Raw genomic sequence first — 27,342 nt, 5'->3', positions numbered from 1 at the left:
GATCCACGTTGTCGGTTAAATGACGTCGAAAAGCATAATGTTTCAACGTTTTATTTGTATTGTAGAATATTGGTTAAAAATGACCACATTTCAATGCCCAAATCAACGTCACAACCTGACATTGAATAAATGACGTCCAAAAGCATGTTATTTCAACATTGTAGTGGGGAAATGACCAAAATTCAATGGTTAAATTAACATCAGAAAATCCGTAGAATCAAATGTAAATCTTATTTCAAAGTCTTTTGAATTTCTTTTAAAAAAAAATTTCTGGAAAATCTAGACGAAATAATAATTTGTCTTTGTTAGAAATATAGCTTGGTCCAATTTGTTATATATTCTACAAAAGTGCAGATTGGATTTTAACCAATTGAAAACATGTCATCAAAATTGTAAAATTAATCTTAATCAGGAAAAATTACTAATGAATTTCCATAAATTCTTTTTTTAATTTTTTCCAAAGAGATTCAAATTAGCTAGTTTTTTCTCTTCATTTTTTTCGGTTGAATTTGGAATTTTAAAGAGTCGAAATTGAAGATAAAGTATGTTTTAAAATCCATCCATCCATCCATTTCCTACCGCTTATTCCCTTTCGGAGTCGCGGGGGGCGCTGGCGCCTATCTCAGCTACAATCGGGCGGAAGGCGGGGTACACCCTGGACAAGTCGCCACCTCATCGCAGGGCCAACACAGATAGACAGACAACTTTCACACTCACATTCACACACTAGGGCCAATTTAGTGTTGCCAATCAACCTATCCCCAGGTGCATGTCTTTGGAAGTGGGAGGAAGCCGGAGTACAAGGAAGGAACTCACGCATTCACGGGGAGAACATGCAAACTCCACACAGAAAGATCCCGAGCCTGGATTTGAACCCAGGACTGCAGGACCTTCGTATTGTGAGGCAGACGCACTAACCCCTCTACCACCGTGAAGCCTGTTTTAAAATTTAATTTTAATTTTTTGTTGTTTTTTTCCTCTTTTAAACCGTTCAATTGAGTGTTTTTTCATCATTTTTTTCTCTACAAAAAACCTTCCGTAAAACGTAAAAAATTGTACGACAAAATGACAGACAGAAATACCTATTTTTTTAATATATATATAGATTTATTTATTAAAGGTACATTGAGCAAATTGGCGGCCTTCACGGTGGCAGAGGGGTTAGTGCGTCTGTCTCACAATACGAAGGTCCTGCAGTCCTGGGTTCAAATCCAGGCTCGGGATCTTTCTGTGTGGAGTTTGCATGTTCTCCCCGTGACTGCGTGGGTTCCCTCTGGGTACTCCGGCTTCCTCCCACTTCCAAAGACATGCACCTGGGGATAGGTTGATTGGCAACACTAAATTGGCCCTAGTGTGTGAATGTGAGTGTGAATGTTGTCTGTCTATCTGTGTTGGCCCTGCGATGAGGTGGCGACTTGTCCAGGGCGTACCCCGCCTTCCGCCCGATTGTAGCTGAGATAGGCGCCAGCGCCCCCCGCGACCCCAAAAGGGAATAAGCAGTAGAAAATGGATGGATGGATGGAATTTTTTCAAAAAGATTCGAATTAGCTAGTTTTTCTCTTCATTTTTTTTCGGTTGAATTTTGAATTTTAAAGAGTCGAAATTGAAGATAAACTATGTTTTAAATTTTAAATTTTTTTTTTTTTTTTTTCCTCTTTTAAACCGTTTTTTCATCATTTTTTCTATACAAAAAACCTTCCGTAAAAGGTAAAAAAAATTGTACGACAAAATGACAAGACAGAAATACCTATTTTTTTAATATATATAGATTTATTTATTAAAGGTACATTGAGCAAATTGGCTATTTCTGGCAATTTATTTAAGTGTGTATCAAACTGGTAGCCCTTCACATTAATCAGTACCCAAGAAGTAGCTCTTGGTTTCAAAAAGGTTGGTGACCCCTGCAGTAGTATTGTGCTCAAAGTGTAAAAACCTCTACTAAAATAAAACAGACTTTTGTTGAGGCCGGAAACGCATTATTCATATTTACATTGTTTTTTATGGAGAAATTTCCTTCACTGTACATACTTGTTGATTTAAGAACACTATTCAAGAACCAAATAGGTTCGTAAAACCAGGTTCCACTGTACTCAACTGCAGAGAGCACCGGGCGTCTGTTTGCATATATACAGTAGTTACCATTTTAAAAAGAAACTCTCCAAAAGGATGACAAAACGTCGAAAAGTCACTTCTTGTGTTGTCCTTGAGCGAAATGGCATGCAAAGTCGTACTTGTCCGTGCACGTGTGTCCGCAGATGTTGCAGCGGAAGGGGTGTTCGTAGACGTGGCAGCCCATGTGGATGGTGTGCAGGATGTTGTCTGGGAATTGGATGTCGCAGTGCGGGCACCTCTGCGGGTCCTCTCGCTCTGGCGTGTTGGCGAGCGGCGTGCCGGGCCGGCTGTTGCCGACACACAACGCGGCGTCGTTCGCGTCCAAGCCGTGCGCCGACGCGGGGCTCCTGCGGTCAGAGGCGGGGTGTTCCATTTTGGGCGTTCGAGTCTGGACGCCGTTGTGGCACGGCACGGCCCGCGCCCCCGTGACCTCCTGTATCACGATGGGCTTCTCATCCATGCCCGGCGACGCTTGAGAGGCCTCGGGGTCGACGGGCTGGAGCGACGCCAGCTGCTCCAGCGGGTTGTTGAACGTCAGACCGTTAGCGCCTCTGTTGAAGTCGTTCTGGAACACCCTGGGGGGGTTCCTGTGCTCGCCGGTTGGCATGTGGTGGTGATGCTGGTGCGGCAGCTCGTTGGCGTAGTCCAGCTTGGGCACGGGCACGGGCACGGGCGGCGGGCTGAAGTTGATGAGCAGGCGCCGGCCGAAACCCAGCGAGCTGGTCCTCTTCTGGAGTGTGGCCAGACCTCGTTTGCTGGCGAAGGGCGGGCGCGCCACCCGGGCGGGCACCAGCTTGTGGCGCCGGCGGCGGTGATGCGACAGGTTGCTGCGGTCGCTGCAGCGGAAAGCGCACAGGTCGCACTTGTATGGTTTCTCGCCGGTGTGCGAGCGCATGTGGGCCTCCAGGTGGCGCTCGTACGCCGAGGCAAACGGGCACAGCTGGCAGCGGTGAGGCTTTTCTCCTGACGGACACAGAGGAGGGGAAATTTACACCACCTGTTTCTTGTGGGTGATCATAGTTGACGCCACAAGAAGGTGAGGCAGTTTGAGGAAATAAAGAAAAACTGTTTTTTTTTCCAAACCCACGAAGATAACTTTAAAGGCAGTATTAACAGATTTTTAGGTAAGCAGAAAATTCCACAAATAGGAAAATATGTTTTGACGGCGTGGCGCAGTGGAAGAGTGGCCGTGCGCAACCCGAGGGTCCCTGGTTCAATCCCCACCTACAAAAAAGTATTCAGTCAGCCACAGATTGTGCAAGTTCTCCCACTTAAAATGATGACAGAGGTCTGTAATTTTCATCATAGTGAAGTGAAGTGAATTATATTTATATAGCGCTTTTCTCTAGTGACTCAAAGCGCTTTACATAGTGAAACCCAATATATAAGTTACATTTAACTTAGATATTAAGTGGGTAAAGTGTCTTGCCCAAGGACACAACGGCAGTGACTAGAATGGCGGAAGTGGGAATCGAACCTGCAACCCCCAAGTTGCCGGCACGGCCACTCTACCAGCCGAGCTATACCGCCCCATAGGTACACTTCAACTGTGAGGGACTGAATGTGAAAAAAAAAAATCCAGGAATTCACATTGTAGGAATTTTGAAGAATTTATTTGTAAATTATGGTGGAAAATAAGTATTTGGTCAACCGTTCAAAGCTCTCACTGATGGAAGGTTTTGGCTCAAAATCTCACGATACATGGCCCCATTCATTCTTTCCTTAACACAGATGAATCATCCGGTCCTCTTAGCAGAAAAACAGCCCCAAAGCATGATGTTTCCACCCCCATGCTTCACAGTAGGTATGGTGTTCTTGGGATGCAACTCAGTACTCTTCTTCCTCCAAACACAACAAGTTGAGTTTATACCAAAATGAATACATGGATGATACAGCAGAGGATTGGGAGAATGTCATGTGGTCAGATGAAACCAAAATAGAACTTTTGTGTGTGTGTGTGTAAATGTACAAACACACACACACACACACATGTCCCGTGGCACGGTAGTTGAAAAACACTGCTGTACTGATGTTTTCACGGTAGGTCTGGTGTTCCAGGGATGCAACTCAGTATTTTTCTTCCTCCAAACACGACAAGTTGAGTTTCATCTGACCACATGACGTTCTCCCAATCCTCTGCTGTATCGTCCATGTATCCATTTTGGTATAAACTCAAAAATTCCTAAAAGAACCAAACGTCATGAATGTGCTTCCAATCCCTCGATCACAAAGGAAATAAGAGTTGCAGGAATGATTGGAAACTCAAGACGGCCATGACATTATGTTCTTTACAAGTGTATGTAAACTTTTGACCACGACTGTAAGTCACTGCCCAAAAAGCGGTTTGTTTTACGTTGGGTCGAGGGGGAGGAGTCGTGTACCTCTTGCTTGGTGTAAATTAACTATTTGCTTGCCAAACAGAATTGCTATTGCAACATCTGGTGGACACATGTAGAACAGCAGTTTCTTTTCATTTAAAAAAATGCTGTTCAACTTTACAGTGAGACAACTCCTCTCGCATATTTGACTTTCCTGTGCTATAAAAATGTGTGGCACTAACAAAACATTGCATTTTAAACGCAGGTTAAAAAAAAGCAATACACAATCTAAATACCGAGGTGTCCGGCAAGGTGTTTGTATAAATTAAAAATAAAAACGACACTGCATGAGTCATATTGATTTACAAATAAAAGCTTATGATTGCATTGGTAAAAAAATAATGATAAAAATAATAATAAGGCAGGCTGACCTGTATGGATGCGGATGTGCTCTATCAGACGAGCCATGCCTTTGTTGGCGTAGCTGCAGAAGCTGCACTTGTACTTCCCATCGCACGTCCTCTCCAGACCGTCCATCTGCACCTCGGACCCTTCCTCCAGGGGCAGGCTCACCTCCACGGACGCTGGGTCCACGCCGTTCTGCTCGCTCCTCGGGCCAACTGCCCGCACAAACCCAAACACAGTCTCCATCACCAGATCGCACACGTATAAGATCCATTAATCCTACCTGGATCCTTCTCAAACATAAAAAGATCCATGATTCGTACCTGGATCCTTCTCAAACATAAAAAGATCCATTAATCCTACCTGGATCAATCTCAAACGTATAAGATCCATGATTCCTATTTGGATCCTTCTCAAACGTATAAGATATATGATTCCTACCTGTATCTTTCTCAAATATATATAAGATCCATGATTCCTACCTGGATCATTCTCAAACGTATAAGATCCATGATTCCTACCTGGATCCTTCTCAAACATAAAAGATCCATGATTCCTACTTGGATCCTTCTCAAACGTATAAGATCCATGATTCCTATTTGGATCCTTCTCAAACATAAAAGATCCATGATTCCTACCTGGATCATTCTCAAACGTATAAGATCCATGATTCCTACCTGGATCCTTCTCAAACATAAAAGATCCATGATTCCTACCTGGATCATTCTCAAACGTATAAGATCCATGATTCCTACCTGGATCCTTCTCAAACGTATAAGATCCATGATTCCTATTTGGATCCTTCTCAAACGTATAAGATATATGATTCCTACCTGGATCTTTCTCAAAGGTATATGTACCAAGATTCCTACCTGGATCCTTCTCAAACATACAAGATCCATAATTCCTACATGGATCCTTCTCAAACGTATAATATCCATGATTCCTACCTGGATCCTTCTCAAACATGTAAGATTTATGATTCCTACCTGGATCCTTCTCAAATATATATAAGATCCATGATTCCTACCTAGATCCTTCTCAAACGTATAAGACCTATCATTCCTACCTGGATCCTTCTCAAACATGTAAGATCCATGATTCATACCTGGATCCTTCTCAAACATAAATTATCCATGATTCCTACCTGGATCAATCTCAAACGTATAAGATCCATGATTCCTATTTGGATCCTTCTCAAACGTATAAGATATATGATTCCTATTTGGATCCTTCTCAAATATATATAAGATCCATGATTCCTACCTAGATCCTTCTCAAATATATATAAGATCCATGATTCCTACCTGGATCCTTCTCAAACATACAAGATCCATGATTCCTACCTGGATCCTTCTCAAACGTATAAGATCTATCATTTTTACCTAGATCCTTCTCAAATATATATAAGATCCCTGATTCCTACCTGGATCCTTCTCAAACGTATAATATCCATGATTCCTACCTGGATCCTTCTCAAACGTATAATATACAAAATTCCTACCTGGATCCTTTTCAAACATATAATATCCAAAATTCCTACCTGGATCCTTCTCAAATGTATAATATCCAAAATTCCTACCTGGATCCTTTTCAAACATACAAGATCCATGATTCCTACCTGGATCCTTCTCAAACATACAAGATCCACGATTCCTACCTGGATCCTTCTCAAACGTATAATATCCATGATTCCTACCTGGATCCTTCTCAAACATACAAGAACCATGATTCCTACTTGGATCCTTCTCAAACGTATAATATCCAAGATTCCTACCTGGATCCTTTTCAAACGTATAATATCCAAGATTCCTACCTGGATCCTTCTCAAACGTATAATATCCCAGATTCCTACCTGGATCCTTTTCAAACGTATGATATCCAAGATTCCTACCTGGATCCTTTTCAAACGTATAATATCCAAGATTCCTACCTGGATCCTTCTCAAACGTATAATATCCCAGATTCCTACCTGGATCCTTCTCAAACGTATAATATCCCAGATTCCTACCTGGATCCTTTTCAAACGTATAATATCCAAGATTCCTACCTGGATCCTTCTCAAACGTATAATATCCAAGATTCCTACCTGGATCCTTCTCTTCACAGATGGACCCTGAGATCATGTTGACATGCTGGGTCTGCTGGCTCAGGTATTCTTGGAATTCCCTCACAAAATCCACAGGTTCAGTCTTGATCTCCTCCATTGTGCTCCTTTTGACGCGGCAAACCCAAACAAAAACTCCTAACGGACACTTTTTGCTGTTGTTTGTTTTGTTTTGTGTCAAAGATCTGCTTTGATCGATGCTAGCACGGTGGCTAACGTTAGCACGCTAGCTGCAGTCCTTTGTGAGCTAACGTGTCGCAGCCATGTCGTCGGTCAAAAGGCGTTTGTAACGCTAAGTGTCACAAAACCATGATGGGTCATCGGGAGGAATCATAGAAATGATCATAAATCCCTCATCGCGGGGTCGCTAGCGGACGTCTGTGTAGCGCCCGTGTGTTTCCAATAGGGGGCTCGGATGGTCGATTCAAATGTCGACTGTGTCGATACTAGGTTGACTGTCGATAATTATTCTTACAGTTACCGATGTGTTCAAATATATATTATTATATATTGTTAACGTTGTAGTAATAACACACAAGGGGTGAATGATTTTAATTAAAACCAAAACTGTTTTTTTTTCCTTTCATTTTTAACTTTATTTTGTAAAAAATAAAATAAAAAGGAGTGCATATTTTATTGTGTTACGTTGTTTTATTGTTAATTTTTCAGTTTTTTTTAAAATTATTTCTTGTTATTTTAATGCATATTTCTTACTATATCCGAACAATTTTTCTTGTGGATCAATAAAGTTTGTCTATATTTTATATATATAGTGCTTTTTGTTGTTTATGTGTAATGCTTATTTAGTATTTACGATTGGTATTAATTGGTTTGTACATAGAATGTTCTCTTCTTATTAAGATTGTTGATATTTATTTGCTATTTTAATGTATATTCCTTACTATATTTTATATATAGTGCTTTTTGTTGTTTATGTGTAATGCGTATTTAGTTTTTACAATTTCTATTAATTGGTTTATTTATAGAATGTTTTCTTAATGTGATTTGTATTATTTATTTGCTATTTTAATGCATATTCCTTACTATATTATATATATTGTGTTTTTTGTTGTTTTTGTGTAGTGCCAATTTAGTTTTTACCATTTTTATTGATTAGTTTTTATATATATAATATTCTGTTCTTAGTGTGAGGTTTATTATTTCTTTGCTATTTTAATGCATATTTCTTGCTATATTTTATATATGCTGTTTGTTGTTGTTTATGTGTAGTGCTCATTTAGTTTTTAACATCTTTATTGATTGGTTTGTATATACAATGTGTGCTTCGTATTGTAATTTTTGTTTATTTGCTATTTTTTGTTGTTTATGTGTAGTGCTTATTTAGTTTTTACCATTTTACTGGTTGGTTTATACATAGAATTATTGTTTGGCTTTAATTTTTAACTTTATTTTGTTCGAACAAAAAGGAATAAATGTATTATTGTGTTATGTTGTTATATTGCTGTGTACTTGTAGGCCTTTTTTTGTGCTATTTTAATGCATAATCCTTACTATATTTTATATATAGTGCTCTGTGTTATTTATGTTTAGTGCTTATTTAGTTTAGAGGGAAGTCTAGACTTCCCTGCTTAGGCCGCTGCCCCCACGACCCGACCTTGGATAAGCGGAAGAAGATGGACGGAAGGATGGTTGGTTGGTATGTAGAATATTCTGTTCTTATTGTGTTTATTATTTATTTGCTGTTTTAATGCATATTCCTTACTATATTTTATATATAGTGCTTTGTGTTGTTTATGTGTAGTACTTATTTAGTTTAGAGGGAAGTCTAGACTTCCCTGCTTAGGCTGCTGTCCCCGCAACCCGACCTTGGATAAGTGGAAGAAGATGGACGGATGGATGGTTGGTTAGTATGTAGAATGTTCTGTTCTTATTGTGTTTATTATTTATTTGCTGTTTTAATGCATATTCCTTACTATGTTTTATATATAGTGCTTTTTGTTGTTCATGTGTAGTGCTTATTTAGTTTTTGACATGTTTACTAGTTGGTTTGTATATAGAATGTTCTGTTCTTATTGTGATTTTTATTATATTGTTCTTACCTTTCTGTTTTTAATCTTTACACCTTGAATTGTGTCATATTATTTAAATTGTAATAAAGACATTTGATGATTAAAACAATTTATATTTGTTGTTGTTTTTTCCCAAAATCCTTCTTTGTTGTATCCTTGGTAGAGAAATAAAAGGTAAACATGAAAATGTTCCTAATTACATTAAATTTAAAGTAAAAAGTATGTTTGTTCTTAGCATTGAAAAAATCATTTAAAAAAAGGAAAACATTTTAAACAAAAAAGAAAATATTTTAAACATTTTCAGAATCAGCTTTTTTGGTCAAGTATGTTTGACACACACGGCTTTTGACTTTGTAGGCTATGCACTCTTTTTCAATGTAAAAAAATATATTAATTATTCCCTAAAAAAAATATAAACAGTACGTAAATAAATAGTATTTGTATGTGGAAGGATAATAGGTGGAAAATAGAGCAAAGCAAAACGTGTTATACAACGTTTAAAATGATATCATGGTAAAAATAGATTAGATAAATAATATAAACTATAATATAAAAATAGATAATAAGATAATAATATAGAAATGAGAACAATTTCCTTTGTGGATCATTAAAGTGTGTCTAAGTCTGTCCAAGTCTAAATTGTTTGAATAGTTTTAAAATGTTTTATGGTATTTAAAATGTTTTTAATGTTAAATTTTTACTGTGTAAAATGTTTAACGTGTCTGAAATGGTTAAATTGTCTTAAAAAGTTGAAAATGTTAACCACTTGGTATCGGGCTGATACCACAATTTCCTGTGTAGCACACACCATAGTTTCCAGTAGCGTTGCATTCAGAAGTCGTAGGATCTTTACATTACTCTGTTCATAAAAAAGTAATCAACGGAATACCAGGTAAACATATTCCATTGAAAACAACGCAATTAGTTTTCAATTGTGTTTATTGTATTGCAAAACTTTTAAATTAAACCCACCACGTCAACCGGTTTACTCATGTTCACTAGTCGTGGAGTTTCCTTTCGCGTGCGTGACATTTAAACGCGGCACTGCGTGTTACGTAGGCATATAAACAATCACGTAACAAATCATGGCTGCCGGGTTGACGAGGACTCTGTCAAAGGTAAAGCCGGAGAGCGACTCTCAACACATCATAAAATGTCAAAGGTGGTCTGTTTTGTTACGTTTATCGCTTCTCTCTAGTAATGACTTCCAATAGTTACATAAGGGTGTCGATAGTAGCACCCTGCTGACTTGAGCTAATAGTTGTGGGCCAAGCTAACATGATATTCCATCCATTTTATACCGCTTATTCCCTTTTGGGGTCGCGGGGGGCACTGGTATTAGTATTAGTAGATTGCACAGTTCGGTACATATTCCGTACAATTGACCACGAAATGGTAACACCCGAATAAGTTTTTCAACTTGTTTAAGTCGGGGTCCACGTTAATCAATTCATGGTACAAATATCAATCAATCAATCAATGTTTACTTATATAGCCCTAAATCACTAGTGTCTCAAAGGGCTGCACAAACCACTACGACATCCTCGGTAGGCCCACATAAGGGCAAGGAAAACTCACACCCAGTGGGACGTCGGTGACAATGAGGACTATGAGAACCTTGGAGAGGAGGAAAGCAATGGATGTCGAGCGGGTCTAACATGATACTGTGAAAGTTCAATCCATAATGGATCCAACACAGTCGCGAGAGTCCAGTCCAAAGCGGATCCAACACAGCAGCGAGAGTCCCGTTCACAGCGGAGCCAGCAGGAAACCATCCCAAGCGGAGGCGGATCAGCAGCGCAGAGATGTCCCCAGCCGATACACAGGCAAGCAGTACATCGGACCGGACCCCCTCCACAAGGGAGAGTGGGACATGGAAGAAAAAGAAAAGAAACGGCAGATCAACTGGTCTAAAAAGGGAGTCTATTTAAAGGCTAGAGTATACAAATGAGTTCTAAGGTGAGACTTAAATGCTTTTATATATATATATGTACTATCAGCATCATACAGTCACACAGGTTAATTATCATAGTATTTACATTGAATTATTTACAATCCGGGGGGTGGGATGAGGACCTTTGGTTGATATCAGAACTTCAGTCATCAACAATTGCATCAACAGAGAAATGGACATTGAAACAGTGTAGGTCTTATTTAGTAGGATATGTACAGCCAGCAGAGAACATAGTTAGTTCAGATAGCATAAGAACAAATATATACATTAGAAGTACATTTGATTATTACATTAGGTTATTTATAATCCGGGTAGATGGGATGTGAATGGAGGAGGGTATTAGTAAAGGGTCGAAGTTGCCTGGAGGTGTTTTAGAGCGGTTTTGAAAGAATATAGAGATGCACTTACTTGTATACCTGTTGGGAGTGCATTCCACATTGATGTGGCATAGGAAGAGAATCAATCAATCAATGTTTATTTATTTAGCCCTAAATCACAAATGTCTCAAAGGACTTTACATACCATTACGACTACGACGTCCTCGGAAGAACCCACATAAGGGCAAGGAAAACTCACACCCAGTGGGCAGGGAGAATTCACACCTAGTGGGACGCCAGTGACAATGATGACTATGAGAAACCTTGGAGAGGACCTCAAATGTGTGCAATCCCCCTCCCCCTCTAGGGGACCGAAAGCAATGGATGTCGAGCGGGTCTAACATGATACTGTGAAAGTTCAATCCATAGTGGCTCCAACACAGCCGCGAGAGTTCAGTTCAAAGCGGAGCCAAGACAGCAGCGAGAGTCCCGTCCACAGGAAACCATCCCAAGCGGAGGCGGATCAGCAGCGTAGAGATGTCCCCAACCGATACACAGCAAGCGGTCCATCCTGGGTCTCGACTCTGGACAGCCAGTACTTCATCCATGGTCATCGGACCGGACCCCCTACACAAGGGAGGGGGGGACATAGGAGAAAAAGAAAAGAAGCGGCAGATCAACTGGTCTAAAAAGGAGGTCTATTTAAAGGCTAGAGTATACAAATGAGATTTTTTGAAAGAATATAGAGATGCACTTACTTTTACACCTGTTGGGAGTGCATTCCAAATTGATGTGGCATAGAAAGAGAATCAATTAATCAATGTTTATTTATATAGCCCTAAATCACAAATGTCTCAAAGGACTGTACAAACCATTACGACTACAACATCCTCGGAAGAACCCACATAAGAGCAAGGAAAACTCACACCCAGTGGGACGCCAGTGACAATGATAACTATGAGAAACCTTGGAGAGGACCTCAAATTATTTGGACTTAGTAAATATTGACTTACTAAGACAAAATAATGCCATTATTTGGACTTAGTAAATATTGATTTACTAAGACAAAATAATGCCATACTTAGTATCTCAGGTAACTAGGATTGTTTTGTGTTTTGTAAAGTCAATATTTACTTAGTCAAAATAATGACATACTTGGTTTCTCAGGTACACAAAACAGTCCTAGTTACCCGAGATACTAAGTATGTCATTATTTTGTCTCAGTAAGTCAATATTTACTAAGTCAAAATAATGACATACTTAGTATCTCAGGTAACTAGGACTGTTTTGTGTTTTGTAAAGTCAATATTTACTAAGTTAAAATAATGACAGGCTTTGTATCTCAATTAACTAGGACTGTTTTGTGTTTTGAAAGTCAATATTTACTAAGTCAAAATAATGACCAAGTCAAACTAATGACTTACTGTAAATAAGTGTTTAAAATAAGCGTTTAAAAAAAGAGTTAAAAGTGGGGCTACATGCTGACATATGCTCAACTCATCATACTTAATTTTACAGGACAAAAAATAAATAAATAACTCATTTTTTAATTTTTTTGAGACTTTAGTTTAGGCGGTGGCTCTTTGTTGTTAAGGCAGTAGCCTTAACAACAGAGTGCTGCGGGAAACCCTGCATTTATCGGCCGATAAATCGGCAATCCAATATTATCGGACATCAGTAGGCTTGATGCAGTTTTGATTTAGTCCTGCAGGCAGATCGCTCGCTCATGGGGTCACTGCCAGGGTGCATGGAGGAGCACATCCACCAAGTCTGCCCTGGACCCTGTTCAGGCTGCCGGGGTGGGTTCCTTCCCTCCTCTGCAGTCCTACTCCGAGGAAGAGAGCATGATGAGGGAAGCAGGTGAGATGGATGGACATGCAGTAGAATGGCTCACGACGATAATTAACATTTGTGTGTTTGACAGTTAGAAAGTACGCACAGGAGCGTATCGCTCCCTTTGTGGCCAAGATGGATGAGCAATCTATGATGGATGGAGAAGTGATCAAGTCTCTCTTTGAACAGGGCGTAAGAACCTTCATGAACAATAACATGCGACGACATATGCATGGTTTGTTAATGTGTTGTTGTTGTTGTTGTTGTTGTAACAGTTAATGGGCATCGAGATCGACGCGGAATACGGCGGCACCGGCTCCACGTTCTTCTCCTCCATCTTGGTCATCGAGGAGCTGGCCAAAGTGGACGCCTCTGTGGCCGTGCTGTGCGACATCCAGAACACGCTGATCAACACGCTGTTTGCGCAGCTGGGCACCCCGGCTCAGAAGGAGAAGTACCTCAGCAGACTGTCGACCGACATGGTGAGTCATGGAGGAAAGTTCACCTCTCTTGTACTGTAGAGCGGTGTTTTTCAACCTTTTTTGAGCCAAGGCATATTTTTTGCGTTAAAAAAAATCCGGAGGCACGCTACCAGCAGAAATTATTTAAAAAATGAAACTCAGTTGACAGTAAAAAGTTGTTTTCGCAATTGTTGGATATGACTCTAAACCAATGGTTCCCAAACTTTTGCAGGCTGGCGCCCCCCCTCCCCCTCCCCCACAGACACATATGGAAACAAACACCTCTTTCTTGATATTTGGTATGCTGCAATTTGAAAAGAGAAAGGTTAAACACAAATGTGTATTTCACAAATAAAACCCATTTTAGTAAACCAATTTATTTCTTAGCAGTTTTAACTGTTTCAGCAACATAGAATGGTAAATAAACATCCATCCATCCATCCATTTTCTGCCGCTTATTCCCGTTCGGGGTCGCGGGGGGCGCTGGCGCCTATCTCAGCTACAATCGGGCGGAAGGCGGGGTACACCCTGGACAAGTCGCCACCTCATCGCAGGGCCAACACAGATAGACAGACAACACTCACACTCACATTCACACACTAGGGCCAATTTAGTGTTGCCAATCAACCTATCCCCATATATAACATTCCACCAGTAAATAAAAATAAAACCATGTAAAATACAGCATTTTATCGCATTTCATAAATAGGCCTACTTAAAGACAAAAATGACAACATTGAAGGTATGAAAAGCAATTTACCCTCTCACGTATTCATTTTCTTCCATTTACTCACAGAAAATGGCGGCGGACGTGATCTAAGGCACGCCACCCTCGCCATCCACACAATGACACACGCGCAAACACGCATATATGCACACACACACACATGCACACACAGGTACAAAGTCATATACATTCGTAACAATATATATCAGTGAATGCACCACCCTAACCAGCTCAACACAACACGGCGCGTTCTGGCGAGTCCCCAATTTCATGTTGACTTGAACTCAAGATGATGTTGACCGCCAGAATGCGGTTTTTATTATAAGATAAAATTCTGAACATTACAAACCTGAGCTTTTGCTTTTGTAGTCTATGCTGTCGGATCTGACTGGGCCAGAGCGGCGTGTGGTAACCGGACCCTGATGCGTCGTCCACTGACTCGTCCTGCTGCACGTGTTGTGTACAAATCGTCAAACAAACGTTCGAACTTCTGACTTCGACTTCGGACTGCCGCCCCCCTACCGCCCCCTTCTTCCTCACCGCCCCCCCAGATCTTTCCACCGCCCCCAAAGTGGGCGGTACCGCCCACTTTGGGAACCACTGCTCTAAACCATAACCAAGCAGGCATCACTATAGCTCTTGTCTCAAAGTACTGTCACCACCTGTCACATGACGCCCTGACTTATTTGGAGTTTTTTGCCGTTTTCCTGTGTGTAGTGTTTTAGTTCTTGTCTTGCGCTCCTATTTCGGTGGCTTTTTCTTTTTTTGGGGGGTACTTTCCTGTAGCAGTTTCATGTCTTCCTTTCCGCACTATTTCCCGCATTTACTTTGTTTTAGCAATCAAGAATATTTCAGTTGTTTTTATCCTTCTTTGTGGGGACATTGTTGATTTTCATGTCATGTTCGGATGTATATTGTGGTCGTCATTGCTCCACAGTAAGTCTTTGCTGTCGTCCAGCATTCTGTTTTTGTTTACTTTGTAAGCAGTTCAGTTTTAGTTTTGTTCTGCATAGCCTTCCCTAAGCCTGAATGCCTTTTCTTAAGGGGACTCACCTTGTTTTTTATTTATGTTTTAAGCATTAGACACCTTTTTACCTGCACCCTGCCTCCCGCTGTTTCCGACATCTAAAAAGCAATTAGCTACCGGCTCCACCTACTGATATGGAAGAGTATTACAAGGTTACGCTGCCGAACTCTAGACAGCACCGACACTCAACAACAACAACAAATCATTTGCAGACTATAATTACTGGTTTGCAAAAAATGTTTTAACCCAAATAGGGGAAATTAGAAAATCTCCCACGGCACACCAGACTGTATCTCACGGCACACTGGTTGAAGAACACAGTTCTAGAGATTGACCAATGTACTTTTTTTCAGGGCCGATATCGATTATTAGTACCGTATTTTACGGGCTATAAGGCGCACTTAAAATCCTACTTTTTTCCTTTAAACTCGACAGTGCATCTTCTAACCCGCTGCGCCTAATGTACGGAAGTTTTGCTTACCAACCTCAAAGCTATTTTATTTGGTACATAGTGAAATGATCAGTGTGACCAGTAGATGGCAGTCAAACATAAGAGATATGTGTAGACTGCAATATGATGGCAGTCACACATAAGAGATACATGTAGACTGCAATATGATGGCAGTCACACATAAGTATGATGGCATTCACACATAAGAGATACATGTAGACTGCAATATGAAGGCAGTCACACATCAGAGATACATGTAGACTGCAATACAACTCAAGTAAAAAACACCAACATTTTATGTGCTCCATTGAAAATATAGAACATTACACACGGCCAAAAATCCATCATATTGTTTTAGTACGACTTTGGTAAGCTATGAAGCCTTCCCGCTTGATAGATTGTACTGTGCTTCAACATAGGAGTATTATTATGGTGTGTGTATAAGGTAAGACATATTATCTGGCGTTTTGTTTCGCAATATTATGCTAAAACAAACATTTCTTACCTTCTGGTACCTACTGATCTGTATTTGGGATCTGCATAAGTCTTGAAAAATTGCCTTTGTAGTCTGTGCCGACACCATAGTCTATAAGTTTCTTCATTTTCTCTATCTTTTTGTTATGGGACATTCATCCTCTGCTGTTGCCATTTCTAATTTACCCTCGGGGATCAATAGAGTACTGTCTAATCTAATATAAATTAGTGTAAAGTTCTTACTCGTATCTGTCAGTAAACCTGCAATGAAAGCGCTAAAACATACCGGTGTGGTGAGTTTAGATTATTCACCCAAGGAAATTTAGTTATTAGGGAGTTCCGGTCGGGGCGTTTTTTCACGGGACACATTTCCGGCCTTGTTGTTGTTTCCAGATGAGGAGATGCTGCTACGTTATTGATTGAAGTAAAGTCTGAATGTCATTAAAACAGTTAGCTCCATCTTTTGACACTTCTTCCACTCCCGTCCTTGCACGCTACACCGCTACAACAAAGATGACGGGGAGAAGACGCAGTCGAAGGTGAGCCACGTAAATAAGACCGCCCACAAAATGGCACATCCGGAAACGATATTCAGAAAGCGGCTTCAAGATGATCTGTAAAACATCATCAATGCAACATTTTGACCAAAGAACCACCATTACATGTTATATAGACCACAAGGAAATGTTTAAAAAAAAATAAAAACATTTATGATTCCTTTAATGCGCCCTATAATCCGATCGAAAATAGACCATTCATCGGCAGTGCGCCTTATAATCCGGTGTGCCCCTTGGTCCGGAAAATACAGTACTTGAGGAGGCCGATAACCTCAATATCGGCAACGATAATCGGTCGATATTTGGTCTCTTCTTATGCCGCAGTGCTGACTCTCTTATCGTTCACAGATTGGCAGCTTTTGCCTGTCTGAGGCCGAGTCGGGCAGCGACGCCTTCGCCCTGAAGACGCGTGCGGAAAAACACAAGGACTATTACGTCATCAACGGGTCCAAGATGTGGATTAGCAACGCGGAGCACGCCGGAGTATTCCTGGTGATGGCTAATGTGGACCCCGCAGCTGTGAGTCGCGGCCCCGCGTCGGCGATGTGGCGTCCGAGCGTCGTAACACAATCCCAGTCTCTTGGCGTCGACAGGGCTACAGAGGCATCACCTGCTTCCTGGTGGACAAGGAGACGGAGGGCCTGGAGGTCGGCAAGAAGGAGAACAAGCTGGGACTGCGCGCCTCCTCCACCTGTCCGCTCAACTTTGACAACGTCAAGGTGCGACCCGACGCCGTCATTAAACACACTAATCGCGGGAGTCGTACTAAAGCGCTGGACCGCAGGTGCCGGAGAAGAACATTTTGGGCCAAGTCGGTCACGGCTACAAGTACGCCATCGGAATGCTGAACGAAGGCAGGATTGGAATTGCAGCTCAGGTATGAACCATGATTAAGAAAGATACAAGTGTGTACCATATTTTATCTTGTTTTTTTTTTTTTTTACTTTTAAATAGGTCACAAATGTGCCATAATGGTCTAATGCAGGGATGGCAAACTGGTTTTCATCGCAGTTATGGCTGCCATCAAGGGTTATAACAGCAAAAAAATGTATGAATTTGCTTATGGATTTCATTATTTATTATATATATATATATATATACATATATATATATATATATATATATATATATATATATATATATATATATATATATATGTGTGTTTATAATATATATATATATATATATATATATATGTGTTTATAATATATATATATATATATATATATATATATATATATATATGTTTATAATATATATATATGTGTATAATATATATATATGTGTATAATATATATATATATATTACAGATGCGCGGATAGGCAATTATATCATCCGCATCACCAAAGTCGTCATCCACCCGCCGTCCACCCGAACCAACATTTTATCAGGACCGTACCCGCCCGCTGAAATACATCAGAGGTTGTCCGCCTTGACCACTCACCGAGTTATTTAAACCTGTTTCACAGCGTAATGATGACAATTGGAGCCACTAACGTTCCCGCGACTATCCAGTAGCGTTCATCCTGATGACAAGAATATGGGCGTGCTGTGAAGCCATTGCTTCAAACACCTTCAACAACATGTACGAACCAATTGTTGGTCCGGCAACATGTTGTGTGCAGCTTCCACAATTACACGTTCAAGATTGAAAGGCATACTGGGTGATACAGAGTACACTGATGGTTGTGATATAAACAACTTTTACACTTACTAATATGCGCCACGCTGTGAAGCCACACCCAACAAGATTGACAAACACATTTCGGGAGAACATCCTCACAGTAACACAACATAAACACAACACAACAAATACCCATAATCCTTTGTATCCGTGACAATTCCTGAATATATTTTACACCCCCGCGCCCCCAACCCGCCCCCCTTACCGACGCACAGGGGGAGTATAAAATAGTCAGGAAGTGTCATGAATACAAAGGATTATGGGTATTTGTTGTGTTGCGTTTATGTTGTGTTACTGTGAGGATGTTCTCCCGAAATGTGTTTGTCAATCTTGTTTGGTGTGGCTTCACAGCGTGGCGCGTATTACTAAGAGTGTTAAAATTGGTTATATATCAACCATTAGTGTACTCTGTGTCACCCAGTATGCCTTGCAGTCGTGTGCGTGTTGCCGCGGAAGCCACACACAACATGATGCTGGACTGACAAGCAGATCGTACATGTTGTAGTAGGCGACAAAGCCAATGGCTTCATAGCAGGCCTTAATACTTATTATCTGGGTGACTACAGGCAGTCATTCGGGAGAATATTAGCGTCTCTTAATGTCTTCTTCGCCTTATGACACGGGTCTTAAATGGTACTTTGAATGGTAAAGGATACCGTTCACAGAACCATGTATATCAAATATTTCCGGATGGTTCAACCGCCACCCGCCCGAATCTAATTAAAATCTATTTTTTTGTCATGTCAACCGCCCGACCCGCGGTTTATCCGCAGACTCCGGGGATGAGACCGCAAACCGCGCATCTCTAATATATATATTTTTTTTTTGAGAAAACTGTCTATTTTACAGTTAAACAAACTTTACATTTAAAAAATTTCACTTTAAATATAGTGTTTTTTTGGGGGTTTTTTTACAACATTTTACAGTAAATGGAAAAACAGTACCACTGTTTTTTAGGGTGGGGGTTTCCGGGAAAAGCTGCCAGCCCCATTGCCAGAATTTTTCTGTTAAATCTATATTGGTTTTTACTATGTTATGTTTTTAATGGAAAAACAGTACAAGTTTTTATTTTATTCTGGCAATTTAACTGCCGTTTTTCAAACCGTAAAAACGACAACCAGAGATTTTACAGTCAAAAACTGGCAGCTCGGTCAACAGAATTTTAACGCAAAAACAGTAGTAGTTTTTTTTCCAATTTACAGTAATATGCTGTAATGAACAACGTCAGATTTATTGTCATTTTTTTAAAATAATTTGATGGGTACTTTGCTGTAACGTTAAAGGCCTACTGAAACCCACTACTACCGACCACACAGTCTGATAGTTTATATATCAATGATGAAATATTAACATTGCAACACATGCCAATACGGCCTTTTTAGTTTACTAAATTGCAATTTTAAATTTCCCGTTAGTTTCTTATTGAAAACGCCGCGGAATGATGACGTGTACGCGTGACGTCACAGACTTTAAGGAAATATTAGCGCAGCGCACACACACAGCTAAAAGTCGTCTGCTTTAAGCGCATAATTACACAGTATTTTGGACATCTGTGTTGCTGAATCTTTTGCAATTTGTTCAATTAATAATGGAGAAGTCAAAGTAGAAAGATGGAGTTGGGAAGCTTTAGCCTTTAGCCACACAAACACACGGCGATTCCTTGTTTAAAATTCCCGGAGGTGAAGCTTTACTACGGATCAGAGCAGTCAAGCAAACATATGGCCAAATGTCAACCAGCAGTTTTCGGTGAGAAAATTGGGGTAAAAAGTCACCACTTACCGGAGATCAGCTGAGCTTGTGCCGTCCATACAGCTGCCGTCGACTTCCATCAGACACTGGCCTCAAGACACCCGTGGACAAACCCCTCCGACTATCAGGTACTGTTAAACCAGGGGTGCCCACACTTTTTCTGCAGGCGAGCTACTTTTCAATTGACCAACTCGAGGGGATCTACCTCATTTATATATATCATTTATATTTATTTATTTATGAAAGAGACATTTTTGTAAACAAGTTAAATGTGTTTAATGATAATACAAGCATGTGTAACACATATAGATGTCTTTCTTTCACAAAGACAAGAATATAAGTTGGTGTATTACCTGATTCTGATGACTTGCATTGATTGGAATCAGACAGTAATGATGATAACACCCACATTTTCAAATGGAGGAGAAAAAAAGTTGTCCTTTCTGTACAATACCACATGAAAGTTGTTGTTTTTTGGCATCTAATTCATCCAGCTTCCATACACTTTACAAGAAAAACATTGGCGGCAAATTCCGTAGCTTGCTTGATTGACATTCACGGCACCCGAGGGTCTTGTGAGATGACGCTGGCTGCTGCCAGTTCATTATTATGAAAAAATGACAGAGAGGAAGGCGAGAAACACTTTTTATTTCAACAGACTTTCGCGCCGTCCCTTCCGTCAAAACTCTAAAGGCCGACTGCACATTTCCTATCTTCACAATAAAAGCCCTGCGATTTTTTTTCGAGTCCGTCGCTATCAATATCCTCAAACACAAATCTTTCATCCTCGCTCAAATTAATGGGGAATTTGTCGTTTCCTCAGTCCAAATAGCTCTTTTTGTTGGAGGCTCCCATTAAAAACAATGCGAGGAACCATCAACATGTGACATCATCGTCTGCGACTTCCGGTACAGGCAAGGCTTTTCTCTTAGCGACCAAAAGTTGCGAACTTTATCGTGGATGTTCTCTACTAAATCCTTTCAGCAAAAATATGGCAATATCGCCAAATGATCAAGTATGACTCATAGAATGGACCTGCCATCCCCGTTTAAATAAGAAAATCTCATTTGAGTAGGCCTTTAAGGAATTTTATTTAGACAAATACATGTATGGAACGTATGATAATATACTGTAATATTCGTTGCAGTATTGGATACTATTAAAGTTTCAATCAATCAATGTTTACTTATATAGCCCTAAATCACAAGTGTCTCAAAGGGCTGCACAAACCACAACGACATCCTCGGCTCAGATCCCTCATCAGGGTAAGGAAAAACTCAACCCAACGGGACAATGAGAAACCTTGGAGGGGACCACAGATGTGGGTGACCCCCCCGGTACATTTATTTTTTCTGTCAAAATGAAAAAAATCCATTACATTTAGTGAGGAAATATTAAGTAGTTTATTGACACACATCATTTCCAGGTGTTTGCGGGCCAGATAAAATGGGGCTTTGAGTTTGACACCTGTGGTCGATTGGAATTAAAGATAGGTGATACAGCCTGAAAAAATAAAATATATATATATATTATAGTATTTATATTATTCACATGTGAATAATCATTTATAATAGACTGTATTTATATTATTCACATGTAAAAATACCTAAGTGTTTCTTGTCTATTGTGAGCAAACTGTGGTGCTGAATTTCCCCCAGGGATCAATAAAGTACTTTCTATTCTATTCTATTCTATTCTATGTTGCAGCCTCCCGCAATAATGTTATCAGGGTTTCAGATTGACACTATATATGTGTCGGTGGTCAATATGATATCATCATATTTATGACAGAATTATATTTTTATTGGCATTGACGCACATATGTTCTTTAAAAAGGCTAAACAAATATTTCTAGAGAGGGGTGGGCTAGAGGTGCTATCTTGCCCATGGGAAATGTGATTTTTCCTTCATGGTTAGAGTGTCCGCCCTGAGATCGGTAAGTCGTGAGTTCAAACCCCAGCCGAGTCATACCAAAGACTTTAAAAATGGGACCCATTACCTCCCTGCTTGGTACTCAGCATTTAGGGTTGGAATTGGGGGTGAAATCACCAAAAATGATTCCTGGCCGTGGCCATTTGCTGCTGCTCACTGCTCCCCTCACCTCCTAGGGGCTGATCAACGGTGATGGGTCAAATGCAGAGAATAATTTCACCACACCTAGTGTGTGTGTGGCAAAATATATATAAATTAAAAAATCCATGTTTTGTTCTTTTTTTAAATACATTTTTAAAAATTATGAAACATATTTTTCCAAATTGATTCTTATTAAAACATTTTATTAAAAAAATATTTAAATATACAACTTTTTTAAATACATTTTTGGAAGATAAACTTATTTTTGTAAATTGATTATTATTTGTAAAATTATATTTAAAAAAATATTTTAACTTTTTTTTGATGTTTTGAAATTATGAAACGCATTTTTACAAATTGATTCTTGTTGAAAAAATTAATAAAAAAATATTTGAAAATACTTTTTTTGTTTTTTTAAATAATTTTTGAAACTTATAAAACTTATTAAAAAAAGGTATTCATATTTAAAAAAATAATTTAAATATTAAAAAAAAATCCTTTTTTAATACATTTTTGAAAATTAAGACATTTATTTTTTTACAAAATTCTTATAAACAAAACGTTTTTAAATTTAAAGACATGCACATGGGGATAGGTTGATTGGCAACACTAAAACTGGCCCTAGTGTGTGAATGTGAGTGTGAATGTTGTCTGTCTATCTGTGTTGGCCCTGCGATGAGGTGGCGACTTGTCCAGGGTGTACACCGCCTTCCGCCCTATTGTAGCTGAGATAGGCACCAAAGGGAATAAGCGGTAGAACATGGATGGATTAATGAAACTTCAAAAGTGAGGGTTTACGTGCCTGTTCTCTCAAACAAGGGAGAAAGATAGTTTTGTCATGTTTGTTGCCGATAAACAGACTTTAGTGACACATCTCACTTTTAGAACATGTTTAAAAAGAAGACACTGTGGATATTTTAAAGCGACAAACTGTGTTACAGATGTTGGGTGTGGCACAGGGCTGCTTTGACCACACGATTCCTTACACCAGACAGAGGATGCAGTTCGGGAAGCGGATCTTTGACTTCCAGGTAAACGTCCCACGCCTCTTCCTCCTCGCATTGCGAACGTGTCCTTTTTTATTTTGGTGGTCGGGTGACTTTTGTTGTTGTTTTGCATGACAGGGTATGCAGCACCAAATCTCCCACGTGGCCACGCAGATCGAAGCCGCCAGGTTGCTGACGTACAACGCCGCTCGGCTGAAAGAAGCCGGGAGGCCTTTCATCAAGGAGGCCTGCATGGCCAAATACTTCACTGCCGAGGTCGGACCACACCCTCTCGCTCTTTAGAACTCGTCACACGCTCCGTTTGCTTGGTTATAACTCCTCTTTTTCAGGTGGCAACGTTGACCACGTCCAAGTGCATCGAGTGGATGGGAGGGGTGGGCTTCACCAAAGACTACCCCATTGAGAAATACTACAGAGACTGTAAAATTGGTAAGTGCAAGCTATAAAACCTAGGGAAAAGGTGTCCAAAGTGTGGCTAATGGGCCCTTTTTTTTACTCACCATATTATTTAATCCTTATTAAATAATGATTGATTAATCAGTAATGAAAATGAAAACAAAACTTTGTTTAGTATGTAAATTACACATTGTATGACAAATTTATTTTTCTTTTAGAATGTGCAGAAGACCAATCAAAAAATATAAGCTGTAGGCTGAAATTGACCAAATGAATAATTAATGAATAATTAAATAAGCAATCATTAATTATAATTTTATTTGTAAAAAAAAAAAAGCACAATTATATTTTATTCATTGAAATATTAATTAATAATAGTTTTTTGTAATATTTGAAATATGTTGAAGACCAATAAAATTTAAATTGAGCTGAAACTCAAAAATAAAAAGTATAGTTTTTTAGTTGTGCTATTTTGCTAGAAATATAAAATAATTGAGTAATTATTCTTTTAAAATGTCACGAAGATCCATAAGGAAACATCAGCTGTTGCCCAAATATGTTAAACTTAAAAAAAAAAAAATAGCAATTGGGTTTTTAGACTATAAACAAATATTTGTTTTCATTGAGCTATGAATTCAATCAATGTAGTTTTTTTTTTTTTTTTTTACATTTAAATACCACTGATGATCTACAATAAACTGAATACATTCAGCCGGGCGCAATAATGAAAATAAAATTGGTTGATAATTTATTTTGTTTTTAGAAAAATAACATTTTATGTTATGTTTATAGAAATAGTTCAACATAATTTTTATTTTATTTTATTTTATTCACACAAATGTTGATTCATTAACGACTCATTTTACATTTAAAAATATGCTGAAGACCAAAACAAATAAGCTGTGGCTCAAATAAAAAAAATTGGTTATTAATTTATTTTATTTTATTGTTGCTTTATAGTTTACTTTTTTATTAGTATTATTCTTTCAGTCATACAAATGTTAATGCATTGAAGACTAATTACAGGTCACATTACTCTTGAAATATGCTGAAGACCAAAACAAATCAGCTGTGGCTGAAAGAAGAAAATAAAATTAGTTATTAATGTCTTTTATTTTAAAAATAAGAACAATTTATTTTATTATTTAAATACCGTATTTTTCGGACTATAAGTCGCAGTCTTCTCCACTGTCCAGCAGGGGGCGGGACCGGGCCAAACCAAAAATAAAAAATAAAAATAATATTTTTTTATTATTTTTTTTATAGTTTGGCCAAACTACAAAAAAAACGCGACTTATAGTCCGAAAAATGTGCGTATTTTTCGGACTATAAGTCGCAATCTTTTCCACACTCTAAACAAAACAAACAGTTATTTTTGTATTTTTTTAATTTATTTTTTTTAATAAAAAAACACGACTTATAGACTTTTTTTTTCTTTTTTAAAACGCGACTTATAGTTTGGAAAATACGGTAGTCTTTTTTAAAAAGTATTATTATTATTTCAGTCATACAAGTGTTAAATCAATTAAAGAGTGGTTACAGATAATTATACTTTTAAAATATGCTTAATACCGAAACAAATGAGCTGTGGCTCAAAAATTTAAATAACATTAGTTGATGATGGTTGTATTTTTCTATGGATATTTTTTTTATTTTGCCAGAAATACTTTATTAATGACTAATTCTATTTTTAGAATATGCTGAAGACCAATTTAAAAAATACTTGTTACCCGTAATTGTAATTTTAAAATATGCTGAAGACCAAAAAAAAATCATCTGAAAATAAATAATACAATTTAATAATAATTCAATCAGTTAGCAATTCATTAATTGATTTTTTGGGGGAAAATATGCCAAAATAAATCCGTTGCCGGCCGAAGATGTCCCATTGCACCACACTTTAGACACTCCAGTGAAGTTGGCACGTTGTGTAAATGGTAAATAAAAAGAGAATACAATGATTTGCAATTCCTTTACAACTTCTATTCAATTGAATAGACTGCAAAGAGAAGATATTTAATGTTCAAACTGAGAAACATTTTTTTTTTTTGTGCAAATAATCATTAACTTACAATTTAATGGCAGCAACATATTGCTAATAGGTTTGCACAGGGGCATTTTACCACTGTGTTACATGACATTTCCTTTTAACAACACTCAGTAAACGTTCGGGAACTGAGGAGACAATTTTTGAAGCTTTTCAGGTGCAAATCTTGCTCTCTGCTTGATGTACAACTTAAGTTGTTCGACAGTCAGGGGTGTCAGATGATTAGGCTTCAATGGGAGACAGTTCTGGACTACAAGCACACCAGTCTAGTACTTCCACTATTTTACTATGAAGCCACGCTGTTGTAACACGTGGCTTGGCATTGTCTTGCTGAAATAAGCAGGGGCGTCCATGATAATGTTGCTTGGATGGCAACATATGTTGCTCCTAAACCTGTATGCACCTCTCAGGATTAATGGTGCCTTCACAGATGTGTAAGTTACCCATGCCTTGGGCACTAATGCACCCCCATACCATCACAGATGCTGGCTTTTGAACTTTGCGCCTAGAACAGTCCGAATGGTTCTTTTCCTCTTTGTTCCGGAGGACACGACGTCCACGGTTTTCCAAAAACAATTTGAAATGTGGACTCGTCAGACCGGGCTTCACGGTGGGAGAGGGGTTAGTGCGTCTGCCTCACAATACGAAAGTCCTGAGTAGTCAGCGTTCAATCCCGGGCTCGGGATCTTTCTGTGTGGAGTTTGCATGTCAACCCCGTGAGTGCGTGGGTTCCCTCCGGGTACTCCGGCGTAATCCCACTTCCAAAGACATGCACCTGGGGATAGGTTGATTGGCAACACTAAATTGGCCCTATTGTTTGAATGTGAGTGTGAATGTTGTCTGTCTATCTGTGTTGGCCCTGCGATGAGGTGGCGACTTGTCCAGGGTGTACCCCGCCTTCCGCCCGATTGTAGCTGAGATAGGCGCCAGCGCCCCCCGCGACCCCAAAAGGGAATAAGCGGTAGAAAATGGATGGATGGACTCGTCAGACCACAGAATACCATTTTAGATGCGTTCGGGCTCGGCTTTTTTTGCCACTTGTGCCAGCTTTTTTGGAAATTGATGCCTGGGACTAGGTTGCAAAAAATAACCTAGTTTTCCAGTTCGAATCTTTGCAGTATATCCAATTGAATATAAGTTGAAAAGGATTTGCAAATCATTGTATTCTGTTTTTATTTACGATTTACACAACGTGCAAACTTCACTGGTTGTGGGGTTTGTACAAACTAAGCAATGTTTTGTGTCGTAATTTTGACTATTTTGTGTCGCGGTCCTCCGCAGGAACCATCTACGAGGGCACGACAAACATCCAACTGTCCACCATGGCGAAATTTATCGACAAGGAGTTTGACATTTGAAATGACGGATCTAGACTGTCCGATACGTTGCCGTGTTACACTCCTCTCTTCTAATAAGTCTACATGGCTTTCCAAGAAATGACGCAATAATACGGCACAAAACATGGAATTATTGTTACTCACTTTTGTCCCGTTAAAGGGCCTTTTTTTGTTTAACTATATATAAATATGGAAATTAATGTTGAATGTTTCAGTGCCTTTTGCTGTGCCCGACCTCATTAAAGGTAAGTTCATCCATCCATTTTCTACCGCTT

The 27,342-nt window shown here is 39.2% G+C and overlaps 2 protein-coding genes across 3 annotated transcripts; one reads left to right on the top strand and one right to left on the bottom strand.

The window, feature by feature from the left end:
- Window positions 1-1,976: 1,976 nt before the first annotated feature.
- On the bottom strand, window positions 1,977-7,392 carry LOC133557259 (zinc finger protein Pegasus-like). 2 transcript variants are annotated; one of them, XM_061907596.1, is made up of 3 exons: window positions 6,925-7,392; window positions 4,862-5,050; window positions 1,977-3,075 (listed from the first exon to the last, which is right to left on the bottom strand). In XM_061907596.1, the coding sequence occupies exons 1-3, from the start codon at window positions 7,040-7,042 to the stop codon at window positions 2,186-2,188; spliced, it is 1,197 nt and encodes a 398-aa protein (XP_061763580.1). In that variant the 5' UTR covers window positions 7,043-7,392; the 3' UTR covers window positions 1,977-2,185. The 2 variants fall into 2 exon arrangements, with proteins under 2 accessions (XP_061763580.1, XP_061763581.1); XM_061907597.1 differs by lacking the exon at window positions 6,925-7,392 and adding an exon at window positions 5,357-6,433 and having other exon boundaries at window positions 4,862-5,118.
- Window positions 7,393-9,954: 2,562 nt separating this feature from the next.
- On the top strand, window positions 9,955-27,327 carry acadsb (acyl-CoA dehydrogenase short/branched chain). Its single transcript, XM_061907594.1, has 11 exons — window positions 9,955-10,090; window positions 12,947-13,103; window positions 13,168-13,268; window positions 13,352-13,558; window positions 17,122-17,292; window positions 17,367-17,492; window positions 17,558-17,650; window positions 23,222-23,311; window positions 23,405-23,542; window positions 23,617-23,716; window positions 27,012-27,327. The coding sequence occupies exons 1-11, from the start codon at window positions 10,058-10,060 to the stop codon at window positions 27,086-27,088; spliced, it is 1,293 nt and encodes a 430-aa protein (XP_061763578.1). The 5' UTR covers window positions 9,955-10,057; the 3' UTR covers window positions 27,089-27,327.
- Window positions 27,328-27,342: the final 15 nt, after the last annotated feature.

This window comes from Nerophis ophidion, linkage group LG08 (assembly GCF_033978795.1).
Source record: "Nerophis ophidion isolate RoL-2023_Sa linkage group LG08, RoL_Noph_v1.0, whole genome shotgun sequence".
NCBI classification, from domain to species: domain Eukaryota; kingdom Metazoa; phylum Chordata; class Actinopteri; order Syngnathiformes; family Syngnathidae; genus Nerophis; species Nerophis ophidion.
Note: the sequence above shows the minus strand (reverse complement) of the source record. Positions and strands in the feature narration are given on the sequence as shown.